The sequence below is a fragment of the Littorina saxatilis genome, linkage group LG17 (assembly GCF_037325665.1).
Source record: "Littorina saxatilis isolate snail1 linkage group LG17, US_GU_Lsax_2.0, whole genome shotgun sequence".
Lineage (NCBI taxonomy): Eukaryota > Metazoa > Mollusca > Gastropoda > Littorinimorpha > Littorinidae > Littorina > Littorina saxatilis.
Window position 1 is genome coordinate 42,595,343 of NC_090261.1, and position 19,686 is coordinate 42,615,028.

Consider the following 19,686-nt stretch of genomic DNA (forward strand, 5'->3'; position numbering starts at 1 on the left):
CAATGAATTACGTGTCTGTCGATACAACAACCAATCTTCGGGTAAATCGGTTAATCTCGCTTTAGTGTGTATCTGATCGCGTGCATCAATTAAATCTAAGATGTCAGATGTTACCCACTCCTTGTCCTCCGATCGAACTGTTACAGTCTTAACCGGCATATTCTCTTTGGCAATGCTCATGAAAATCCGAGTAAAATCTTGGACCTTTTCCTGTTCAGGTTTATCCTTTTGTTATGTCAACCCTGTGACATTTTGTGGGACGCAAAGTTGTAACTCCCACAAAGAGATCGTTTCCCCCTGGTTGGACTGAATCTATTGTCATTCCTAGATTAAGCGACTTCGTTGCTCTGGAGGGAGTTACGATTTCAACTTTTCAACCTCAAAGAAAAACAAGCGACGAAATCAGATGGATAAATATCATTAACATTACTCTGTAATGATTCTCTGATTTTTGATGTTTTTGTTTTCCCCACATGATTATTCCGTTGTTTGCTCTAGCTAATATTTTTTTGTTTTTTTTTTGCTTTTAAAAAACGCATCCTTGCAGAAAAGAGAGATTCTTGGCAGGACTGAAATAATTTATTGTCATCAGTAGATCAAAGGGATTGTTCTAATTTTGCCGCTGGGTTTTGTTTGTTTGTGTTTCTGCCTGCAGGGTTATTCGTTTCATTGATTCAGTTTTGAAGGGTTTTGTTTTTCACATTGACATTTACTTTGTAGCAGAGGGCGCCATTTTCACTCATGCGATTTGAAAGTTGAGCCTAGAATGAAGGGGCGATTCCCTGTTCGATTTCGGTTGTGGGGGCGATTCCCTGTTCGATTTCAGTTGTGGGGGCGATTCCCTGTTCGACTTTAATTGTGGGGGCGATTCCCTGTTCGATTTCTGTTGTGGGATCGATTTTCTGTTCGACTTCCATTGTAGGGGCGATTCCCTATTCGACTTCATTTGTGGGGGCGATTCCCTGTTCGACTTCAATTGTGGGGGCGATTCCTTGTTCGACTTCAATTGTGGGGGCAATTCCCTGTTCGACTTCTGTTGTGGGGGCGATTTTCTGTTCGACTTCCATTGTGAGGGCAATTCCCTGTTCGACTTCTGTTGTGGGGGCGATTTTCTGTTCGACTTCCATTGTAGGGCGATTCCCTGTTCGACTTAAATTGTAGGGGCGATTCCCTGTTCGACTTCAATTGTGGGGGCGATTCCTTGTTCGACTTCAATTGTGGGGGCGATTCCCTGTTCGACTTCATTTGTGGGGGAGATTCCCTGTTGGACTTCAATTGTTGGGGCGATTCCTTGTTCGACTTCAATTGTGGGGGCGATTGCCTGTTCGACTTCTGTTGTGGGGGCGATTTTCTGCTCGACTTCCATTGTGGGGGCGATTCCCTGTTCGACTTCGGTTGTGGGGGCGATTCCCAGTTCGATTTCAGTTGTGGGGGCGATTCCATGTTCGACTTCAATTGTGGGGGCGATTCCCTGTTCGATTTCTGTTGTGGAGGCGATTCCCTGTTCGACTTCAATTGTGGGGGCGATTCCTTGTTCGACTTCAATTGTGGGGGCGATTCCCTGTTCGACTTCTGTTGTGGGGTCGATTCCCTGTTCGACTTCAATTGTAGGGGCGATTCCCTGTTCGACTTCATTTGTGGGGGCGATTCCCTGTTCGACTTCAATTGTGGGGGCGATTCCTTGTTCGACTTCAATTGTGGGGGCGATTCCCTGTTCGACTTCTGTTGTGGGGGCAATTTTCTGTTCGACTTCCATTGTGGGGACGATTCCCTGTTCGACTTCTGTTGTGGGGGCGATTTTCTGTTCGACTTCCATTGTAGGGGCGATTCCTTGTTCGACTTCTTTTGTGGGGGCGATTCCTTGTTCGACTTCAATTGTAGGGGTGATTCCCTGTTCGACTTCAATTGTGGGGGCGATTCCCTGTTCGACTTCAATTGTGGGGGCGATTCCCTGTTCGACTTCATTTGTGGGGGAGATTCCCTGTTCGACTTCAATTGTGGGGGCGATTTCCTGTTGGACTTCAATTGTTGGGGCGATTCCTTGTTCGACTTCAATTGTGGGGGCGATTCCCTGTTGGATTTCAATTGTGGGGGCGATTCCCTGTTGGACTTCAATTGTGGGGGCGATTCCCTGTTGGTCTTCAATTGTGGGGGCGATTCCCTGTTCGACTTCAATTATGGGGGCGATTCCCTGTTCGACTTCAATTGTGTGTAAGGGATCGAAGTGATTGTTCTCATTCAGTTTGTAGCCACTGATGGAGCGATGCGATTGTTCTAAGTAATGGTTGAAGATCGACGCTCGTCCGAAGAAGAGCGCTAGCCTCTTTCCATTCACCGAATCCTTTCTTTTAAAACTACGTAGCAATAGACAGGCGTGAAATTCCAACACACAAAAAAATTGCTTTTTTTCCCCTTCACTACGCTTTAATCATCGAGCCTTCCCAGCGAAATATTATAGCGAATCAACACAGCATGTCCAATATGGGCCAGTATGAACCAAGATGACGTTATTTATAACAAAAGAAGAGCAAAATGACTTTTGACGAATGGAAACATTTCGCTTGAGGGACAGCGTACGGTGATGTAGTCAAATGTCTGCAAGGTCAAACAATGCACCGATGACATTTACCTTTGAGCAAAGCTTATAATTTACCGCCATGAAGTTATTTCGTATAATTTCTATCACAACTTGTTATTTTGTGAAAGGATTTTTTCCTCGAATTTGTCCGGTGTTTATTCGTAAAAAGGCGAACAATTATAAAAATATAAGTATTTCGACTTGCACGAATCATTCCGGAAATACGTAAATATGCAAGGACTCGCTGTCGCTCCTGCCTGTTTGTGGCATGGGTTTCTGTGCGTTACGGTGGTTTTTACATTTAGTCAAGTTTTGACAAAATGTTTTCACATAGAGGGGGAATCGTGACGAGGGTCGTGGTGTGTGTGTGTGTGTGTGTGTGTGTGTGTGTGTGTGTGTGTGTGTGTGTGTGTCTGTGTGTGTGTGTGCGTGTGTGTGTGTGTCTGTGTGTGTGTGTGTGTCTGTGTGTGTGTGTGTGTAGAGCGATTCAGAGTAAACTACTGGACCAATCTTTTTGAAATTTTACATGAGAGTTCCTGGGTATGATATCCCCAGCCTTTTTTTTAATTTTTCGATAAATGTCTTTGATGACGTCATATCCGGCTTTTTGTAAAAGTTGAGGCGGCACTGTCACACCCTTATTTTTCAATCAAATTAATTAAAATTTTTGTAAAGCAATCTTCGACGAAGGCCGGACTTCGGTATAGCATTTCAGCTTGGTGGCTTAAAAATTAATTAATGACTTTGGTCATTAAAAATCTGAAAATTGTAATAATTGTTTTTTATATAAAACGATCCAAATTTACGTTCATCTTATTCTACATCATTTCCTGATTCCAAAAACATATAAATATGTTATATTTGGATTAAAAACAATCTCTGAAAATTAAAAATATAAAAATTATTATCAAAATTAAATTTCCTAAATCGATTTAAAAACAATTTCATCTTATTCCTTGTCGGTTCCTGATTCCAAAAACATATAGATATGATATGTTTGGATTAAAAACACGCTCAGAAAGTTAAAACGAAGAGAGGCACAGAAAAGCGTGCTATGCAGCACAGCGAAACCACTACCGCGCTAAACAGGCTCGTCAGTTTCCCTCCGTTTTGCACAAGCGGCGGACTACGGTCATTGTGAAAAAATGCAGTGCGTTCAGTTTCATTCTGTGAGTTCCACAGCTTGACTAAATGTAGTAATTTCGCCTTACGCGACTTGTTTTTCTGAGTTTTAGCCATCAGAAACAATTGTGTGGTCATTCATCTCACAGATATTCAGGAGTGTATACTAATGGTTAACATTTTGGAACTTTTGGGGGGACTTTTCTGAATATTGAGTCGCAAAACATATGGTCGTTCAAATTGCACATAATTTCCGTTAACTTTACAAAAAATGTAATATTTTGTATTTTAGTACCGAAAAAGTAATATTTTGTATTTTAGTACCGATTTTGAAAAATGTCTTAACTATTTCTGAATATAAATTCACAAATCACGTGGGCGTAAATGTTCTACGACATGTTCTAGAAATGTAATATAATTCCCATTCATAACTTGCTCTTACTTCTGGCGAGGAATTTTGCTGTTTTTGTGTGTCTATTCTGAGCTTGAGTAGCGTCACCACATGCAGGTACTATACTTAATAAACGGTCGTTCAACTTGTATATCAGGCAAGCTAACAGGTTGTTGTCATAATGCTCAATTGCCTCCATCCGCTTATCCTCTCATCGACATTTAAGAATGATTCATGACCGGATGCCTGTCAGCGTGGAAATAATGATTAGGCCAAAAAGAAAAAGAAAAAAAGATTGTTTTTGCTGACACGACCAACAACAAAAAGGTCGGTATGGTGGTTACTTTGTCTGTTTTTATTTTTTTCATTTTTTATTTTGTATTTAAAGTTTATTTTTAATATACACAGGCGCATGTGGCTTTTTATTGGCCGGGAATCATGCGAAGTGTTTCCCCGGCATGGCGGGCGGAGAAAAGTAACTTTCTTTGTTAAAGGCTGCCATATTCGTAGCGTTCATTAATTAATTCATATTGTTTACATGTGCCAATAATGTTATAAAACTGTACCTAAGGGGATATAATAACGATTGGCTGTAGCTTTCGAACACAGAAAAAATTATTTCAGTATTGCAAAGTGGTGTTGATAGTGTCGAATGTAAACAGAACAGTCTCAAACGCCATCTTTGGTTTACGAAACGTCACGAAGTGACGTCAACGGTCTAAAAATAGCCCAAGTCCTGGAGAACTGTTGCTAAACAATGCAATAAACAATTAATTATTTCTCGTAATTGGTAAGGACTTCAAACCTAAAACTTTGCAGGAAGCTTAATTTATACATCCCCGCAAAATCGAGTTTTGCGTTTTTATTTATTTTTTTATTTATGTATTTATTTATTTAGTTAGTTAGTTAGTTAGTTTTGAAGGGTCAAACAAATCTAGTGTCGGTCGGGGAATCGAAAACATTGATTTTTTTCTGGGCCTTAGAAAGCCGTTAGGGCATCATAGAACGCTTGGATAGTTCAAGTTAAGCTTGTGATCTATGTGGGTGGTGCTTAGGCCGATCTATATCCTACTCGAACGTTCCGAATGTAAATGCAAGAATGATTCATGACCGTGTACGCCTGTCATGCGGAAACTATGATTAAAAAGCCGTCAGCGTCGCCAGGGCGCTAGCTCGCCTAGTTTCAACGTGTAGGCCAACTAACGTTGGTGGTGTTTTGATAGCCACAGTGGAACCCCCCTTCAGGACCGCGTTTTAAGACCTCCCTTCCGACGGGCGCAGTGGCGTGGTGGTAAGACGTCGGCCTCCAAATGGGGAGGTCGTGAGTTCGAATCCCGGTCGCTGCCGCCTGGTGGGTTAAGAGTGGAGATTTTTCCGATCTCCCAGGTCAACTTATGTGCAGACCTGCTAGTGACGTAACCCCCTTCGTGTGTACACGCAAGCACAAGACCAAGTGCGCACGGAAAAGATCCTGTAATCCATGTCGGTGGGTTATAGAAACACGAAAACACCCAGCATGCCTCCCCTGAAATCGGCGTATGCTGCCAGAATGGCGGGGTCAAAACGGTCATACACGTAAAAATCCACTCGTGCTAAAAACATGAGTGAACGTGGGAGTCTAAGCCCATGAACGAAGAAGAAGAAGAAGAAGAAGAAGAAGAAGAAGAAGAAGAAGAAGAAGAAGAAGAAGAAGAAGAAGACCTCCCTTCCTTTGCGACCCCAGTTTTTCAAGATGTTCTGTTTTCATAACATCAGTAAATGTATAGATCTGTATCAAAAACTTAGCCCCCTGTCCCTTGTAAGACCTGGTTTTCTCAGATTGTTTTGAAGTCTCATACGTGGGTTCCACTGTACTCTTTTGTTTCGAATTTTAATAGAAGAATGATCAATGACTGTTCACCTGTGCGTAAAACTCCGCATCGGCCATACAAAGCAGTGCTCCACCGTCATCGCAGGGACTGAAGTTTTTAGGATTAAAAAGTCGCGGAGTTATTGCCTAGATCTAACATAACTTATGTGTGCGTAATGTTCGTACATACAGTGGAACCCCCGTTTAAAGACTCCTGTGTTAAGACGTTCCAACTTTAAAGACTGTAGGTTTTTTCCTCCAGATTTTCTATTTTCATAACATCTGCAAATGTACCTCCGTTTTCAAACTCTCTCCAATTTGTTCATTCACAATTTTGACAAATTTGCGGAAGTCTCTAAAGGGGCAACAAAAGTAACAGCACTTTTCATGTCATGACGTCACACGAGTAACGTGCGCTTGTGCTCACGGACCACCTGCATGACAAGTAGCAGCGTTCAATAACTGCATGTGCTATGAAGACCAAACCGAAAGTACTGACTATGTCAGGCTCTATTTGTTTTGCGTGCGCGCGCACCTGGCTCGTGTTACGTCATGACATGAAAAGCGCTGTAGGTTGTGTTACCCGTCTCCAACAGGGGGTGCCACTGTAAAGGAATGTTCTGAGTGAGAACGATTCATGGCTGAACGCCTGTCTGTGTGGACACTTGGATAAAAAAAAAAAGCCGATAGCATCACCAGGGAGTTGGCTTAGTGCTAACTTCAAACTTTTGTGGGTGGTGTTTTAGTCGATACTGCACTGTTTCAAATGTAAACGCAAAAATAGCCGTGACTGAAATGTCAATTACAGGCGTCAGCCGTAGTTTCTGACGGACAGGCTGGAAATGGACTGATTTTGGTGGCTGAAACCTTAACTCGCTCTCAACAGGTTAATTGCAGGTGAATGATGAGATTGTAACGTATTCAGTGGCCTTTAAAGAGCAGGCATTACAGTTCAAAGAATAAGGGTTTCTGATGGTATGTGTGTGTGTGTGTGTGTGTGTGTGTGTGTGCGTGTGTGTGTGTGTGTGTGTGTGTGTGTGAGTGTGTGTGTGCGTGTGTGTGTGGGTGTGTGCATGTTTGTGTGTTTGTGTGTGTGTGTGTGTGTGTGTATGTGTATGTGTGTGTGTGTGTGTGTGTGTGTGTGTGTGTGTGTGTGTGTGTGTGCGTGTGTGTGTGTGTGTGTGTATTTTTGTATTTATTTTTAAGTACGAACACAAATGTTCCAGTAGACCTTGTCTCTGTGCGAATGCTCGCGGGCACATTTTATAACTGAAATGCGGGGACACAACAAGGGAAGTTGCATTTGGTTTGGGCTTACACACACTCCAGCAACATAAAAGCAAGCACATCTGAAAAAATAAAACCAACATGTACAGCGCTGTATTTGTACTGAACTTTAGCTTGCCATGGAAGTTTTAAATCATTCAATTACCAGCCTTCGCAATAGGCAGTAATGACGCAATTCTTTTGAAGCAGAAAGAATCACTAGTGCATTGACATTTATTCATCAAATTTATATACTGCTGAATCCACATGCATCTCATAATCTATAGAATAAGAAGGGCAAAGCCCATACGACTCACATGCTTGACCTTGACCTTTACATGACCTTCACCTTCAGCTAAACCTAGCAATGACATCATACACTAAGAACTGCTTTACACATTTTTCCTACCAAAATACATGTGACCTTGACCCAAGGTCAAGGTCATCCAAGGTCATGCAACACAAAGCTGTTAATTCAAGACATAGGAAGTACAATGGTGCTTATTGGCTCTTTCTACCATGAGATATGGTCACTTTTAGTGGTTCACTACCTTAGTTTGGTCACATTTCATAAGGGTCAAAGTGACCTTGACCTTGATCATATGTGACCAAATGTGTCTCATGATGAAAGCATAACATGTGCCCCACATAATTTTTAAGTTTGAAACAGTTATCTTCCATAGTTCAGGGTCAAGGTCACTTCAAAATATGTTCTTTGAAAAACATCGCTAAAGCTCGCATTTTTCATGATCCGCTAACTTCGACCATTATTTTTAATAATCACTGAGACTCGGCATGTAACCTCTACTTACAGCCAAACACACAGGAGACACTCCCGTACACACACAACAAGACACATCCACACAACTCTTAAACAGACAGACCGACCAACAGACAGACCGACCAACAGACACTGAGACAGACAGACAGACAGACAGACACACACAACACACACACACACACACATACACACACACACACACACACACACGCACATACACACATATACACACACACACACACACACACATACACACACAAACACATACACACATATTCACACACACACGCACACACACAAACACACACACACATACACACACACCACACACACACACACACACACACACACACACACATAGTGTAGACATGCAGACCGACAGGCAGATGGCAAGAAACAATTAGAAACAAAAATAAACAGACAGACAGACAGGCCTCCCTTTTGCCCGCCACCCCCCCCCCCCCTCTCTATTTCAACATTCGATCGACTTTCCTCCACTTCCTAACAAATACTTAGATAACAATTTTTTTTTAAACCTTGAAAACATCTTAAAAGGTGCCAAGCAAGAAATAAGGGGAGTGGTTGTAGACACAGACTGTGCAATTGGAAACGAGAGGACCCTGCTTGGAGATAGTGGGCGAATAATAGAAGTTTCGGGAGTAGGGGGCGGGAGTGAGGGTTGGACGGAAAATTGGAACAGAGAGAGGGAGGGGGGGGGGGGGGGGGGGGGGGTGGGGGGTGGTGGTGAAAGTTGCAATTGGATAAAAGAGCGGGATGGGGGGAGGGGGAGGGGGAGGCAGGAGGGTGCGAGCACGGGGGCGTTGCGGTGAAGGGGGTGTGCCTGGGAGGAGTAGAAAAGTAAAAAGGGGACAAAATTGAAAAAAAGAACATGTGGATTAGCAACACAAAAGCCCTGCCCGACTGGGTATTTAGACAGTGAAAGAACTGCCCCTGCGATCCCTCAGACGACGTCGTGGAAGCGAGACGCAAAGAAGAACAGGTCCAGCTCCCCCAGAAAACCCAGACTGCCCCCAATCCACTGGAGGATGTACTAGAAGAACTAATTTCTGTCTGCACAGACGATGCTGATCTGCGTGATCATGGAGTAAATCGATCTATCTCTCCTCCCTACACCTCCCCTCGCCATCCCCATCCATTCATCTTCTAACCCTTTTTGCCCACTGCCCTTTGTTGTCCATTGGCAAGACTTGTTCCAAACGGCTTACTTCAGACAGACACAGAGTCAGAGACATTCAGACAGACAGTCAGACAGACAAACACACGCACGCCCGTCCACACGCTCACACACACACACAAACACCCAAACTTACATACACACACACACACACTACACACACACACACACACACACACACGAACGCATTCTCGAGCACACACACACACACCCACACACACACACACACACACACACATACACACACACACGTACACACACACACGTACACACACGCATACACACAAACACACACACGCACACACACACACACACACACACACGCACGCACTCACACACACACCCACACACACACACACATTTTCACACACACACACTTTCACACACATACACACACATACACACACACACACACTTTCACACACACACACAAACACACACACGCACACGCACACGCACACGCATACATACACACACACACACACTTCACCCACCACCACCCCTCCCCACCCGTCTCTACCAGCCTTCTTATATCGCCAAAACATTGAAACGCTTTTTTTTACCCGTTTTTCCCTCCAGCCTCTACTACTTCCACCACCCATCGTCAAAAACTCCGACCCCCCCCCCCCCCCCCCCCCCCCCCCCCCCCCCCCCCCAATGTCAGAACCCACCCTCCCCCGGTTATCTTTCTTCACAAGAACCGCAATTGATTCAAATCACGTCCTGTTGGAAAATGGAGAAATGAACGCCGAATCAGAGAATTGCTCTCGTGGCGAGGGGACGGGGGGGGGGGGGGGGGGGGGGTGATGAGGATGGGAGTGTGGGTGGTGGGGGAGGGGTAAGGTAGGGGTGTGGTGTTGGGCGACAGTAAATTACGGCTAGGACCTATGGTTCACTGGTCTGGGAATGACAGGTCGATTTAGGGGACTGGGTTAGAGGGGCTATTTGTTGCTAAAATTGGGTGGGAAGGTTTTTAAAACCAATTTTCATTGTGTCGTGTTCATCGACTAGTAGTAGCTGCATTATTGTTAGGAAACTTTTGGTGACTGAAAAAAAGTTTGTTTGTGCAGCGGAAAGTGTTAAACATTGTCGCTCTGTGTATGATGATGTCAGTCATTGTACTTTTGACCGAAGGTTAGACTGTAGTTGTCGTCTAAATTTGCTTCCCAAGGGTCTGATATTTGAAAGGGTAGGCTTACTCATGGCATTGGAAAGAGAAAGACAATACAAGACAAGACAAGATAAGACGAGACGAGACGAGACGAGGCGAGACGAGGCGAGACGAGATGAGATGAGACGAGATGAGATGAGACGAGACGAGATGATATTAGACGAGATAAGATAAAATGAGACGAGATGAGATGAGACGAGATGAGATGAGATGAAACGAGACAAGACGCTTCCCTATTTTAAGAGAGTTGGAGCAAATGGCAGTAGTCCGAAAGAGGGAGAGAGGCAAAAAGCAAAATACCGATGGCAAAAAGAAAGAGAGGGGGAGAGAGAGTGAAAATTAGTAAGAAAGAAAGAACGAAAGAACAATTAGTAAGAAAGATAGAAAGAAAGATAGAAAGAAACAAGTCGCGTAAGGCGAAAATACAATATTTAGTCAAGTAGCTGCCATTTTTCAGCAAGACCGTATACTCGTAGCATCGTCAGTCCACCGCTCATGGCAAAGGCAGTGAAATTGACAAGAAGAGCGGGGTAGTAGTTGCGCTAAGAAGGATAGCACGCTTTTCTGTACCTCTCTTTGTTATATTTAGTCAAGTTTTTTTTAACTTTCTGAGCGTGTTTTTAATCCAAACATATCATATCTATATGTTTTTGGAATCAGGAACCGACAAGGAATAAGATGAAAGTGTTTTTAAATTGATTTGGACAATTTAATTTTGATAATAATTTTTATATATTTAATTTTCAGAGCTTGTTTTTAATCCGAATATAACATATTTATATGTTTGTGGAATCAGCAAATGATGGAGAATAAGATAAACGTAAATTTGGATCGTTTTATAAATTTTTATTTTTTTTTACAATTTTCAGATTTTTAATGACCAAAGTCATTAATTAATTTTTAAGCCACCAAGCTGAAATGCAATACCGAACCCCGGGCTTCGTCGAAGATTACTTGACCAAACTTTCAACCAATTTGGTTGAAAAATGAGGGCGTGACAGTGCCGCCTCAACTTTCACGAAAAGCCGGATATGACGTCATCAAAGACATTTATCAAAAAAATGAAAAAAACGTATGGGGATTTCATACCCAGGAACTCTCATGTCAAATTTCATAAAGATCGGTCCAGTAGTTTAGTCTGAATCGCTCTACACACACACACACACAGACACACACACACACACACACGCACATACACCACGACCCTCGTTTCGATTCCCCCTCGATGTTAAAATATTTAGTCAAAACTTGACTAAATATAAAAAGAAAGGAAGAAAGAAAGAAAGAGATAGTCGTCGACACAGACACACATTCTTTAGATTAAATTACAATGACGTCTTGTTTTTACAGGGGAAAATGAGATGGAGATAAACGAAATGTTAAGGAAGAAAAGAAAGAAGGAAAAATGTGACCCTCCACCACGAAATGAGTCGCATGTCACCTTTGCATGATTTTCATATTTGTACATTTTCTTAAAGTGTTTGTTATGCTCTATCTAGTGGTGAAAACCGTTTTAGAAAAGAGCCAAAACTGTTTGAGTTATAAGCCTGTGACTAAGGTGACCCTCACACTGTTACCAGATACTCCCCGGACTTATATTAAGCCTAGCGCAGAACCGCGCGGGGTGACTTGCGACTCATTTCGTGGTGGAGGGTCACAAATGTGCCGAGAGTGAAGACAATCCTTCAAATTCAATTCAACAAAAAGAAAAAAATGCAAAGGCAGAGAGGCGTAGAGAACAAAAGAAATTAAGGAAACAAAAATACACAGGAGACACTCCTTTACATTCAATTATAATGAATAAAGAAAGAGCGACAGACAGAACCAATGACAGAGAGAGGGAAAGAAACAATCCTTTAGATTCAATTATAATGACGCATTATCAAGCATAAGATTAAGAGAAAGACACAACGAAAAAAACAGGCAGAAGAAGATAACAAGTCGCGTAAGGCGAAATTACAACATTTAGTCAAGCTGTCGAACTCACAGAATGAAACTGAACTCACTGCATTTTTACAGCAAGAGCGTATACTCGTAGCATCGTCAGTCCACCGCTCGATGCACAGGCAGTGAAATTGACAAGAAGAGCGGGGTAGTAGTTGCGCTGAGAAGGATAGCACGCTTTTCTTTATCTCTATTCTTTTTACATTTAGTCAAGTTTTGACTAAATGTTTTAACGTAGAGGGGGGAATCGAGACGAGGGTCGTGGTGTATGTGCGTGTGTGTGTGTGTCTGTCTGTCTGTGTGTGTGTGTGTAGAGCGATTCAGACTAAACTACTGGACCGATCTTTATGAAATTTGACATGAGAGTTCCTGGGTATGAAATCCCCATACGTTTTTTTCATTTTTTTGATAAATGTCTTTGATGACGTCATATCCGGCTTTTCGTGAAAGTTGAGGCGGCACTGTCACGCTCTCATTTTTCAACCAAATTGGTTGAAATTTTGGTCAAGTAATCTTCGACGAAGGCCGGGGTTTGGTATTGCATTTCAGCTTGGTGGCTTAAAAATTAATTAATGACTTTGGTCATTAAAAATCTGAAAATTGTAAAAAAAAAAAATTTTTATAAAACGATCCAAATTTACGTTCATCTTATTCTTTATCATTGTCTGATTCCAAAAACATATAAATATGTTATATTTGGATTAAAAACAAGCTCTGAAAATTAAAAATATAAAAATTATTATCAAAATTAAATTGTCCTAATCAATTTAAAAACACCTTCATCTTATTCCTTGTCGGTTCCTGATTCCAAAAACATATAGATATGATATGTTTGGATTAAAAACACGCTCAGAAAGTTAAAACGAAGAGAGGTACAGAAAAGCGTGCTATCCTTCTCAGCGCAAGTACTACCCCGCTCTTCTTGTCAATTTCACTGCCTTTGCCGTGCGCGGTGGACTGACGATGCTACGAGTATACGGTCTTGCTGCGTTGCATTGCGTTCAGTTTCATTCTGTGAGTTCGACAGCTACTTGACTAAATGTTGTATTTTCGCCTTACGCGACTTGTTTTACATTTAGTCAAGTTTTGACTAAATGTTTTAACGTAGAGGGGGGAATCGAGACGAGGGTCGTGGTGTATGTGCGTGTGTCTGTGTGTGTGTGTGTGTGTGTGTGTAGAGCGATTCAGACTAAACTACTGGACCGATCTTTATGAAATTTGACATGAGAGTTCCTGGGTATGAAATCCCCGAACGTTTTTTTCATTTTTTTGATAAATGTCTTTGATGACGTCATATCCGGCTTTTCGTGAAAGTTGAGGCGGCACTGTCACGCCCTCATTTTTCAACCAAATTGGTTGAAATTTTGGTCAAGTAATCTTCGACGAAGCCCGGACTTCGGTATTGCATTTCAGCTTGGTGGCTTAAAAATTAATTAATGACTTTGGTCATTAAAAATCGGAAAATTGTAAAAAAAAATAAAAATTTATAAAACGATCCAAATTTACGTTCATCTTATTCTCCATCATTTTCTGATTCCCAAAACATATAAATATGTTATATTTGGATTAAAAACAAGCTCTGAAAATTAAATATATAAAAATTATTATCAAAATTAAATTGTCGAAATCTTATTCCATGTCGGTTCCTGATTCCAAAAACATATAGATATGATATGTTTGGATTAAAAACACGCTCAGAAAGTTAAAACAAAGAGAGGTACAGAAAAGCGTGCTATCCTTCTTAGCGCAACTACTACCCCGCTCTTCTTGTCAATTTCACTGCCTTTGCCATGAGCGGTGGACTGACGATGCTACGAGTATACGGTCTTGCTGAAAAATGGCATTGCGTTCAGTTTCATTCTGTGAGTTCGACAGCTACTTGACTAAATGTTGTATTTTCGCCTTACGCGACTTGTTCAATAATCTTATGGTTAGATTTCGCTAAAAAGTTATGTCAGATGATGAATGAACCATGGGGAAAAAAGTTATAGAAACAAAATATATGTAAAAAAAAGATTTTATTTTTGGGTAGCGTGACTCACGCTTCCAATATTTTGTTTTCTGTTTGCTGAGAACATGTGCTTTGCCTAAAAATACTGACCAATCAAATTCATGTCGCTATGTTTATAGCCACGCCCAAACAAAATAATGCAGCAACAATTTGACACTGGAGCGCTGTCCACGCTTTTTTTTAAACGCACGAAATGCACAGGATTTGCATGGAGAGGAGTTTTGCGCTTGGCATTTTCCAAATAAGGATATCCTACTATGAGTACTACGCTGGAATACTACAATGAATTTTCAAACGGCTACACTGGCTTCGTCTTTCCTGATCGAAAGGGGGTGTATTGTTGATATTTGTAGATAATAAACTCTGCATTTTAATGGTCAAATGGCGATTTCAGTATAAAAATGTAGACAAGGACCTTTAAAATAAAGTATAACCAACACAGCAGACAAGGCTTTGGATTCAATTTAAAATGGCGCTTTACTTTTAAAGCACAAAGGATAACGACATAACGTGCCCAGACAGTAAATGTTTCGTACCCTGTGACAGCAGTTTGCAAATTTGATTAATTGCATCTGGCAGGCTCTTGCATAGCAACCACCCCCACCATCCCACCACACCTCTCTCTCTCTCTCTCTCTCTCTCTCTCGCGCGCTCTCTCTCTCTTTCTCTCTCTCTCTCTCGCTCTCTCTCTCTCTCTCACACACACACACACACACACATACACACACTATCACACGCACACACACACGCACGCACGCACGTACGCACGCACCCCCCTTCCCCCCGCGCAACCTCCCCACCCCCCTCCAACCCCCCCCCCCCCACCCCCCCCCCCCACCCCCGCCTCATTTCATTATAACCAGTACAACCACCATTCCATAGCGAGGAAGAGTTGCAGATACACAAAAATCAGGTTTCCAACCTAATCCTTCAAACATTTACCTTCGCTGTGTGTCAGGTAATCCCTCACAACTAGCTCCAGATTAGCTTATCACGGTCCCACCAGCCAGTCTGTCTGCCTGGCGGTCTGTCTAATTTAGCTACCTGGAATCCCTGTGCAAACTCGATCGCCTGTAATCATCTGGTCTGTTACCTCGTTAACAAGGCTCAGTCCTTCCTGTGTCACTGATTTGGCTCAGCATCTCAGATCTGGCCATGCAGGCTTTTACGTCGTGGGATAATGCCAGTCCTCCACTTGAACGCATACCAACAATCAATAGCTCGGATGCTGTCAGTGCAGGGTGGATTTTTGAATGAATGATTTCTTTCAACGACATGTTGTGTGGCTAAAGAACTATCATGATTAGGAATTCTACGTTCCGAAATACGTACAAGATGACCGAAGAAGGACGAACGTGTGTGCCGGATTGCTTTCAGTCAGTTTGCTTTTGTTATTGTCCACCCCGAATCTTACAGTTACAGTTCGCCGGACGCGGGTCAGACGTGGCTATTTGATTTGACCAGTACAGGAAGGGCAAATGGCGGAACCGCTAGATGTGTCTTCAGTCTCTTCCGACGGTGTGTCCTGGGGGTATTTGTCCGTCTGGACAAGCGAAGCAACCGGAAAGGTCTTTTCCCTTGTAATTGAGAGTTATTGTCCTTGCAGCCCGCGAGCCTCGTTTTACTTGGCTCTGTGACGTCACTTCCTGTCTTATTAATGAGGCTTTAGACTAAACAGGAAACGGTCGTATGCCGTAACGGTTATAATTTGACAATAGCGCAAGTCACTATATTTACTGTTTCTGTTAGGAAAATAGAGTAGTGTAATGTGTATTATAGTGCGTGTGTGTTTGCGCACGTGTGTTTGTGATAAAGAATAATAATAATAATAAAAATAATAATAATAAATGAGCATTTATATAGCGCAACATCATAACTTTACAATTATGCTCTTTGCAATGTGTTATTCATTGACGTGTGTGTGACGGCACTGTAAATAATGTAATGTTATTGTCCCCCCTCCCCCCTTCCCCCGCAATGATTGTACAGCGCTTTGAGCAGGGTTTAAACCCTGGATGCCCGCGCTTTATAAATATTATGAATTATTATTTGTAGTAGTACTTTAGTGCTTTGGTTGAGAGATGTCGTCGAAGGCGTCGTGGAGGAGCTGGAAGGTACAGTCAAACCTGCCTTGGGCGACCACCTCTCGATTACGTCCACCTGCCCGTTAAAACCTCCCTAAAGAACCCCGATGAAGACAGTGTTGTTGTATATGATTCATCTTTCCATACCGACCAGTTGTCTGTATAGACCACTTGTGGTTGGTCCCTTAGGTGGTCGTCATAGACGGTTTCCATACCAACCAGCTGTCTGTTTAGATCACTTGTGGTTGGTCCCTTAGGTGGTCGTCATAGACGGTTTCCATACCGACCAGCTGTCTGTTTAGACCACTTGTGGTTGGTCCCTTAGGTGGTCGTCATAGACGGTTTCGACTGTATTCAAATTCAAACATTTGTCAAGTTTAATAATGTAGATCTTCCACCACAAACACAAGCCTATACCAGTCCTTTCTTTTTTTCTGATCAGTCTTTATTTTTTTCGAGATTTACTGTAGGTCTGTTTAAACACACTTCCTTTTCTTTCTTTATTTCTTTCTCTCTTTTTACATTTAGTCAAGTTATGACTAAATGTTTTAACATCGAGGGGGGAATCGAGACGAGGGTCGTGGTGTATGTGCGTGTGTCTGTGTGTGTGTGTGTGTGTGTGTGTGTGTGTGTGTGTGTGTGTGTGTGTGTGTAGAGCGATTCAGACTAAACTACTGGACCGATCTTTATGAAATTTGACATGAGAGTTCCTGGGTATGAAATCCCCGAACGTTTTTTTCATTTTTTTGATAAATGTCTTTGATTACGTCATATCCGGCTTTTCGTGAAAGTTGAGGCGGCACTGTCACGCCCTCATTTTTCAACCAAATTGGTTGAAATTTTGGTCAAGTAATTTTCGACGAAGCCCGGACTTCGGTATTGCATTTCAGCTTGGTGGCTTAAAAATTATTTAATGACTTTGGTCATTAAAAATCTGAAAATTGTAAAAAAAATAAGAATTTATAAAACGATCCAAATTTACGTTCATCTTATTCTCCATCATATTCTGATTCCAAAAACATATAAATATGTTATATTTGGATTAAAAACAAGCTCTGAAAATTAAATATATAAAAATTATTATCAAAATTAAATTGTCGAAATCAATTTAAAAACACTTTCATCTTATTCCTTGTCGGTTCCTGATTCCAAAAACATATAGATATTATATGTTTGGATTAAAAACACGCTCAGAAAGTTAAAACAAAGAGAGGTACAGAAAAGCGTGCTATCCTTCTTAGCGCAACTACTACCCAGCTCTTCTTGTCAATTTCACTGCCTTTGCCATGAGCGGTGGACTGACGATGCTACGAGTATACGGTCTTGCTGAAAAATGGCATTGCGTTCAGTTTCATTCTGTGAGTTCGACAGCTACTTGACTAAATGTTGTATTTTCGCCTTTACGCGACTTGTTTTTCTCTCTTTCTCTCTTTCTTTCTTTCGCTCTTTTTGTCTCTCTCTCTCTTTCTTTCTTTAATTTTTTCTTTTCTTAATTCCTTCCCTACTTTTTTTCTTTAATCTTTCTTTCTTTTTTTCTATCAACACTTTAAAAAAAAATCTTCACTCCTTTCAGTTTGGACGGTGCAATTGCACGATAATCATCGGCTGCATGGCGTGCGGATCATACACAGGGGAATAATCTCAGGGCACAAACATCCATCAGATGCTCCCGTTGACTCCCATCTTGGGCTTTTCTGTATTCTCTATCTCCATCAACCTCGCGCCCTCACCAAGACCGGCATTTTCCCCCCGTGTCTCTGTGGGTTTCTTGACCTGAATAAAGACAGAACGAGCAAGCTAATTAGAAAACAAACAAACAAACATGCAAACAGAGTACGAACCTCTCCCCAAAAGCAATTAAAGTTCGCCACTGACAAATGGAACCGGAAAAATAGAATAAGAAAGACAGAAAAACAATTTGGCCAGAGATTCTTAGACAGCGTGGGCTTGGAACGAGATTAAAATCGACATCCGGCGATACAAAGCTGTTGATATTACCTTTGACCGGCTTGCCTCGACAAACATAATGTAATGGTTGCGTTTTAGAAACGGTCCGACTGCTTAACGTGACAAACTGACCATTTTCTTTGAGAGCCAGGATCAGTGGTAATCGCGGTTTGACAAATGGCCAGGGCGATCAATGGGGAAAAGAACCTGATTTCTAACCCCACACACTCCATCGTTGCTGTCCATCCCAGCCGATGACTATCTAAATTTTCTTCCCCGATGGACCGTTCCGATTCACATGATAAAAATTGTGCCCGGGCAGTCTGTAATAGCGTATGCTTTTTGCGCGTGATTAATGTGTTGGTCCTGGAATCCACGGCCTGGATGTTATGTTTCCTTGAGTGGTTAACCATGCACTGTACACGAGTGCAGGCTAAGAAGGTTGCTGCAAAACGATGCTGCCAAGAAAGAGGCTTAGTTTGTTACTAAAAACGTCAGTTATGTTATGCATACTTGGATGATGCAAGAGAGCTTACAACCAAAATTAACTATTATTAATTCAGCGTATAATGCTTGATCAATTTCTTTGTTGCGGGAAGAGAACGAGAGAGAAAGAGAACGAGAGAGAAAGAGAGAGAGAGAGAGCTAGAGAGAGAGAGAGAGAGAGAGAGAGAGAGAGAGGGAATAAGAGAGAAAGAGAGAGAGGGAGAGAGAGGACAAGCAGACAGAACAGACAGACAGGCAGACACACAGACAGACACACAGACAGACAAAGACAGAGAAATGTATGTGTGTGTATCCACCAACGTGAACTGTGCCAAGATCAGAAAAAGACAAAGTCAGAGTGATACAGAGACAGATAGGGAGAGAGAGACATAGACATAGAGAAAGAGACAGATAGACAAACAGAATGAGTCAGAGAGGGTCAGCGAGAGAGAGAGAGAGAGAGAGAGAGAGAGAGAGAGAGAGAGAGAGAGAGAGAGAGAGAGAGAGAGAGAGAGAGAGAGAGAGAGAGAGAGAGAGAGAGAGAGAGAGAGAGAGAGTGACACTGACACTGATTGTATTGTGTAGGCCGACGACCCATTCACAAACATGGTGAAAAATACACGTGATTGCAAAAGGATTACACGCGACATTCATGTAAAGGAGCACCCACACACACACACACACACACACACACTAACAGATCAAAGCTGTTTAACACGCATCCGGCATCCATGTGCTGTGAGAGAGAGAGAGAGAGAGAGAGAGAGAGAGAGAGAGAGAGAGAGAGAGAGAGAGAGAGAGAGAGAGAGAGAGAGAGAGACAGACAGAGAGAGAGAGGAGAGGGAGAGACAGAGAGAGACA

General features: G+C 42.2%; 1 protein-coding gene across 1 annotated transcript in view; it reads right to left on the reverse strand.

The window, feature by feature from the left end:
- Window positions 1-1,150: 1,150 nt before the first annotated feature.
- LOC138953286 (cytadherence high molecular weight protein 1-like) overlaps window positions 1,151-19,686 on the reverse strand; it is a 21,121-nt gene continuing 2,585 nt past the window's right edge. Inside the window, exon 2 of the mRNA XM_070325085.1 lies at window positions 1,151-2,252. Coding sequence (XP_070181186.1) covers window positions 1,151-2,252 — 1,102 coding nt within the window. The remainder of the gene's footprint in view (window positions 2,253-19,686) is intronic.